The sequence below is a fragment of the Nestor notabilis genome, unplaced genomic scaffold (genome assembly GCF_000696875.1).
Source record: "Nestor notabilis isolate BGI_N333 unplaced genomic scaffold, ASM69687v1 scaffold22709, whole genome shotgun sequence".
NCBI lineage: Eukaryota > Metazoa > Chordata > Aves > Psittaciformes > Psittacidae > Nestor > Nestor notabilis.
In genome coordinates, this window is record NW_009945380.1 from 51,449 (window position 1) to 58,751 (window position 7,303).

A 7,303-nucleotide genomic window follows, 5' to 3' on the forward strand; every position below is an offset into this window, starting at 1 on the left:
AAGCAGCACTGCTGACTTTAAAGAGCTTTTCTCCCAACAGACCCTCACTGCATGATGAATATTTGAATTCTGAAGGTTTCTAAGTAGAAACACAATAACAAAACAAGGGAGAAGGATCACCTTAAAGAAGAGTAATATATAGCCAAAGCAAATCATTCAATCATGGATGAGAAACCCTGCAAGTCTTACAGGATTCTGCCCTCCAGAGTATTCCCAGAAGCGAAGACGGTCAGTAATGAGTAGTCCTTATTATACCTTGCTCTTTCCCACAGCACCAAGAATATAGATTTTTTTTTTTGAAGTATGTGTGCTTTATTGGTATAGTAGGAGCCACAGACTTCAGGAACCACTCCAAAGAAAAGACCTTTAAGCAACTGTAATGGGGCTGAGGAATACTATGATGCAAGCCTCACGACCTAAGCAGCTATATTACAGAATTGGACTTGAGTATTTGTAGTATGGTATCCACTATTTAGATGCTTAAATAGGAATGTTTATGTTCCAGGAGAGAAATATATTTTTCCTGTCACTGCTTTTGAAATGACAACAATATCACCAGCTGTCTAAGGCATCTTAAAAAGACATTTTTATTAATAGTATGATTATTATTATTTTAGTTGTCATTATTGTTATTAAAATGTAAGGTGCTTTTGGCTAAAATTAAGTCAGATATTTCAGTTACTCTTCTTGGTAATCTTTTTATAATAAAGGTAAAAGAAATCATATGGTAATCTATTAATAAGAACTTGTTAATGAAAACCAAGAAAACTTAGTTATATGCAAAGCCAAAGTAATATTAAGCTAATTTTTATATGCTTTGAATAACCTCTTACATAGGCTTAAATTTCACAAGGCTATTGCATTAAAATAGGAAATAACAGCAATAATAAAAGCATGCACTGAACTGGGAAAGCATGACATACAGTAAAGTTAGATGAGATTAGCTATAAATGAAACATAGCTGGCACAACCTCACAGTGCTGTCGAGAGGCTTGAATTTCACATTCATACTTGTTCTTCACAGATTCCAGACAAAGCTCTCTATAGATACCTGTAATCAGACAAATTACAGCAGTATTACTTTCTTTAGCTAGCATCTGACTTTAGAAATCTCTTTTAAGACTGCCTGCAAGTCCCAAAACATGTACATACTGGAAAATACAGATCTATTATATTAGGCACTTACAGTGGCTGGCTGCTTTATAGAGTAAACACAAGAACAAGTAACCCCGTAATTCCGAAGATCTGAGGAAAAATAAATGCTCTTTTAACTTTTTCCCCTAGTTGTCAACAAATTATACCAGCAGTCAATGCTAACTTTACAAAATTGGTCTGTTTCATAGTTATGCTCAAACTATCCTGGATATCCTCAGTTTTCAAATCCATGAAGTACTAAATGGCCTCTTCTAATTTCTAATTAGAATTTTAAATAATGTTTTGATGTTTCTAAATAGCTACAAAACTGAATGAAAAAACAAGCTTTTACAAATTAATATTTAGAATAAGGCTTGCTTTATAATGCATGACCTTAATAAATTACATCAATTAACAAGACACTGTCCCATTCTTTGAAATAGGAACCTTGCAATACAAAGGATACTGCTTCTGAGTATTAGCAGCATTTCTTATACATTCCTGAAAATGTTTCTACTAAACAGCTGAAAAAAAAATCTGAAGGGTATCTGAAATATAGTATCTGGCAAGTATAGATAGAACTTGATTTAATACAGTCAAGGCATTCACACAAAATACTTAAATTGTTCCAGATTACCATCTTGAGGAGTTAAGTTTGCACACACACTAGTGCTGCCTAGCAACTGAAGAACTCCAAACAACAACCTCCTGGAGAATTCGACTACAATTTAATACAGTACAAGAGGAACAATTCTCTTACCAGCAATAGCTTTGAAAAATAAACCTCCAAGTATTATGTCAATCATCTTTCTGCTGTAAAGTCGCTTTTGATCCAAAATTAAAAATGTTCTTTTCTTACATCACTATGTTACGCTGTTTGGTTGGTTGGATTTTTTGGGTTTGGTTGGGGTTGGTTTGTTTCGGGGAGGGGGTTAATATTTATAGCTGATTGGCATATCTAGGTCTACCAATTTATAATCACTGCTTATTTCCCTGAAATTGAGTAGTATAGATATGAATACTTCTAGAAGAAACAGCTTGCTAGAACAGTCAAGATCCACATTTTGTGTGAACAGTGCTCAGTGCCTTAGAGAACAAACACAAGTATCCTTTCTACTACAGATGCAACTATATCCCTAGTTCAGCTAATCATACTTCAGCATTTTTTTCCCAAACCCTTTTTCAGATACTTACGGATTACCTGCTACTACCCACTTCTATCAAGGCTTTCAAACAGCAAGAGCAAATAAGCCTGTTCTGCATTTTCTTGCTTTCTCTAGAATAATTTTATCAATCTCATTCAGTTAAGGACAAAAGGAGAAAGAAAAAAAAACCCAAACAATCCTGATTTCCAGTCTCAACTTGAAGGCAAGTTTGTAGTTTTTATGCTGGACTCTTTTTACATTGGAACATTGCTCTTTAGTGCTGCTGAAGACAAAATCCCCACCTACTGCAAGGCAGCTGCATTTAAAACTGAGAATCAAAAGCATGTGATTAAGATTGCTTTCACATTTTACATCAAATCTTCTGCAAGTTCACCTGCAAATTTTCTGCAAAGCCCAAATGGGCTACTTAGGACTAGTCAAATAGATTTGGTTTAAGAACTTAAAACCCAAGACATTCTGGGTAACCAGCTAAGGAAAAGCAAAGACCACCAGGACGGAGAGAAATGCAATAGATCAAAAGATTTCAAATTCTCTTCATAGTCTGATGTCAAAAGTACCAATGAAGACATACTGAATAGCACTGAAGCAGCACTAGTATTAAAAGTGAAAGCAGGCTAGGCATTTTCCTGTTTGCCTGCACTGTGTTTCTGCTGAATTTCTTAGAAAAGATACTGGCATAGCTTCTCTGGCTAAAGAGATCACAACTGTCTTCTTTTTGGTTTTCTAACAGCCTGTGCTAGGTAACCCTTAGACTGCTGAATTACTCCTAAAGAAGTAGACCTAAAATATGAAAAGAATTTACAGTAAGGAAGAACAGAAATTAATCTTCCTATAATACCACCATTCCATATGATAATATGGTTGTATTCCGGAAAGATAAAAGTTCTTGCCTGCTTCTTCTGTAAGTATAAAAGCCTACCTAAGTATTAGTTTTAATAATTAAAATGCAGCTTAGATAAAAGCTGCATTCTTATAAGGATAAGAGTTCTCCTCCCTCCCTGGATGGAACAGGAGGATAGGAGCAGACGAGAAGAGTCAAACTAGAAGAGCAGAAAACACATTATCACCTAAGATGATCTGGCAAGAACTTCATGAGATAGTGCCTACATATCTCTTCAACAGTAGCTAGTGTACAGACTTGATCCCAAACCTTCTGACTAATAAAAAATTATTACTCTTTTAATTCAGTAATTTTGTGCTTACTACACAAAGACAAACAGCCATTAAATGAAACATTAAAGACATTTTTAATGTGATGTTATCAGGCAACTTGAGCGAAGAGGTAAGCAACCTATTCATTTTGACTTAAAAAATATTTTATGCAGGATACATTTTAAACTATGCCACAGTGTTTCTAATTTTAAAACACATTCCTTTAACAATTCTAAAGAAGAAAGAAGATTGACCTCAAAATGCATAGCAAGTTTATACTTGTAGAAATGAGCAATACTCATTTTACATGCCTACCTGCCACCTTTGTTCGGATTTGCATATTTTCTTGTAAAGCTGCCAATGGTTCTAAATATTCAGGTGCTTTTCCGGCTATGACCTCTTGTAGCTTTGCATCCACTTGGCTTAATCTTTCTTTGTAAAGCCTTAAAATAATACCAGGAAAAAAAAAAAGTGTATTTATTTTATTTAAAAAGCAAACACAGGCTAGAAGAAGTATTCCATCTCTAAGGAAGAAGGCAAAATAAAAAACACAGAGCTGTTAACAGAATTAAGATGGAGTAGGAGGTGAATCAACATGAAAGAGGACAGGAAAGGGTGCTACAATACACAAGCACAATATGACTTACATCATGGGAGAGAAAAACAGACATTTTGTGGATAGAAACACGCATTTTGCTTTCATGTTCGCATATCTGCTCCCATCCTATCATAAACCAAGAGAAAAGAGAGGCAAGCTCATACTGTAGCAACCCTCATTCCACCTCCTGTGAAAATCCACATATTGCATATTATCACAAATACCATTGCATAATTTGTAGCTGACATCTTCCACTCCTGCTAAAAGGAAGCACATTTAAAATACTTTCATTTTACCAGAAATTCATTTCTTCTACAAAAGCTGGTATTTACTGGTAAACAATGAAGAAATCTGTTTGCATCTTAAAGAATTTAATGTAATATCAATCACAAGTACTTCAATCACTATAAAGCTCAGGTCTTGTAAATGGTAAATTATCAATTACAGTGTAATACAATATAGTGTAGAACAGTAGAATCATCAATACAACCAGCTTTCCCTGTTTTCATTTTTAACCTTGCACTTGACAATCAAAAACTGTAAAATTAAGGCAAACGTACAAATTGTTGCACATGTTAAGAGCACATCAGATGTTGCCTGTTTACACAGATAAATGTACCTTTGTTGCATCTGTTTACACAGATAAAACAGATGTCTTTAGGACAGGGATGCTGCTGTACTTCCCATTCATCTGCCACCAGCCTGCTCATCATTTTACTTTGATGACAACTTCATAGTTCAAGCCTGTGTACCTAACATAGCAATAGCCAGCGATCACTCCCCTCCTTACCTGCAAACCAAGCATTACACATGCAATCTGTCCTGCAGTCAACTGACAAAATCTGCAGCTGATCAAAACCCAGCTTGATGGGCTCAATCCTTGATGAGCACACAACTGCTAACATATAGTCAGCTACAGCAGAATTATTTAGCTAGAACATAAGCATGGGTGCACAACACACATGACTGGGTGGGTCACTAACATTAGATTACACAGCAACAAGTTCCAGCTACATCAAAGTGAGCAGTACTTGGTACCATGCAGCAGCTGATGAACTGTTTATCCAGTACTTTCAAACACTGATTTGCTTAAAATGGATAACTGCTATCAGCCACTGTAAATCCTATTTATCTCATAGCATCTAAATTCTGTTTCTCTGAAAAGGAAGAGGAGGTACATGCAATCACTTCATTATCTCTGCTACTGGTTGTGGCTAAACATCCCGCTGTTTACAAATCTTTTTCTTCTTTCCCAACTTATCACTTCCCTACTCACATCTGCTCCTTCCTATAACCTTTCTTCCATCATTCTAATGCTCCTTTCCCAGTAATCCCACCACTGCAGTTTTTCCAGCCCCTAAAAACACACCAATCTCATTAACCAGTGTCTACACAAGGCCTCCTTCCTCATATACCACAGCCTTACCAACTCTCAAACACCACCCACAATCCCTATACCCCCCCAAAATGCTTGTTTCCTTCCTCACAAGACCACCTTCCTTCATATTCACTCCTTAAAGGTTTGTTTCTACAATCTCTGTTCAGTCATCCAAGCTGTCCAACAGATGGAAAAGTAGAACTGAACTCAAAAGCTGGAGGTTATCCAAATGCCAAACCAGTTGTTACCAACTGGCTCCAATACTAATCAGCTGGCTCCATTTGCCAGCTTGCTCCTTGATCAGCCCAAAGTACAGCAAGACAAACAGTATTCTCTAGACACCGCAGCAAGAAATTGCTTGCTGGGCAATTCTTTCCAGTCCCAATTAGATGGACTTCACAGTGTCCTGTTCAGCAAAGCAAGTTGTGTGTCTCAGTTCTGCAGCAGAAAGAACTATCTCACAATATAAACACGCATCTGAAACAGTGACAAGTGACCTGACTTTCAATATATGCCAAATAATAGACAAGGTCTCCTCGAAGTTTCGCTTTGTCAGGTACTTGATAAAGCTAGTTGCCAAATTACCACCAATTTAAATCAGAACCTAGCTTGTCTGGGCATGTGGGGGAAAAAAAAAAAAGCCAACTTAAAATACATACAAAACACTGGCTCTAACATAAATGAGATTCATCTTTGAGTAACTATTATTTTTTACTATTAATACTTATCAGGTCTTTACTGCTGATGTAGGTATTATGGCAAACTACAGACAGCTAACAGTATTTTCATTTTTATTTTTTATTATTGGTATCTGGGTAGCAGTAGACACAAGAAACTCTCATTGGTACCAACTATAAAAATTGCTGCAATACTCTGAAAAAATAACAACTTAATATCTTATTTAGCAAAGACAGTACTTATGTCTGTTCCACACATTTAAAAGTATGAGAAAGATCTTGAGTAAATAAATATATACATTGAAAAAAACCCCAAATTTCCCTAAAATTACAATTCATTGGTTCTACTAAGGATTTTGATGTAATATACCCACACCAGCCCTTCACAACAAAAACACTTCAAAACCATTCTTACAGCAATACATAAAAGTATTCTAGAGCAACTGTCTGCAAATAATTTCAGAATTCCCAATCCTTATTCTTCTCCAGATGTAGCATCCTCATCTATGAAAGACAAGAAACACCAGCTACACACGATATTCTCATGGAATGGATCCTCAAGTGAGGCACTTAAAACATTAAAATACTTACTGATCTTTAAGGTCTGTAAATTGCTTTTCAAGATTGGACATTTCATCTAAACACTCCATCCTCCTTCTTTCACAATCTTCATCATCCATTTCTAAGAGTAAAAGAAAGATAATTTGAACAATGTAATGTATAACCAAATAAATTGGATATTTTGTTTCTGGTGAATCTGAAGCAAGCCTGAATTTCAGGTATGAACAGACTATCCATTATATTATAGCAGAACATGAGAAATCACTTGCCATATAAACTACAAAGTAAGAAACTTGAATCTAATTCTAGAAGAAACACCATAAACAGCAATTTTTCTTCCTCAGAACAGGAAACAATACCACAGTAAGGCTTCAAGAGGGTAAATATCATGACTGATAATATGAAGTGTACCCAAGAATGCGTGAAACAGAAAACTAAACATTTATATTCCTGATTTTTTTCTTAATTTACCTAGTGAACATAACTGTAAAGTGTAATAAATCCCCAGTTTTTGGCAAAAAATTTTGCCCTACTTGCCATGGAGTCATCTGATGCTACTAAACACCAGTTGTCACCTTCACAGCCTTTTCTTAGACCAGAAAACAGAAAAACTAAGCTACAAAATTCCTGACTCTTT

The 7,303-nt window shown here is 35.7% G+C and overlaps 1 protein-coding gene across 1 annotated transcript in view; it reads right to left on the minus strand.

Annotated features, from left to right (window-relative positions):
• BRMS1L (breast cancer metastasis-suppressor 1-like) overlaps positions 1–6,786 on the minus strand; it is a 16,088-nt gene extending 9,302 nt beyond the window's left edge. The window contains exons 1-3 of the mRNA XM_010022860.1: positions 6,697–6,786; positions 3,768–3,895; positions 972–1,051 (exon numbers count right to left, since the gene is read on the minus strand). Of these exons, the coding sequence (XP_010021162.1) occupies positions 972–1,051; positions 3,768–3,895; positions 6,697–6,785 (297 nt within the window). The 5' untranslated portion in view covers position 6,786. The remainder of the gene's footprint in view (positions 1–971; positions 1,052–3,767; positions 3,896–6,696) is intronic.
• Positions 6,787–7,303: the final 517 nt, after the last annotated feature.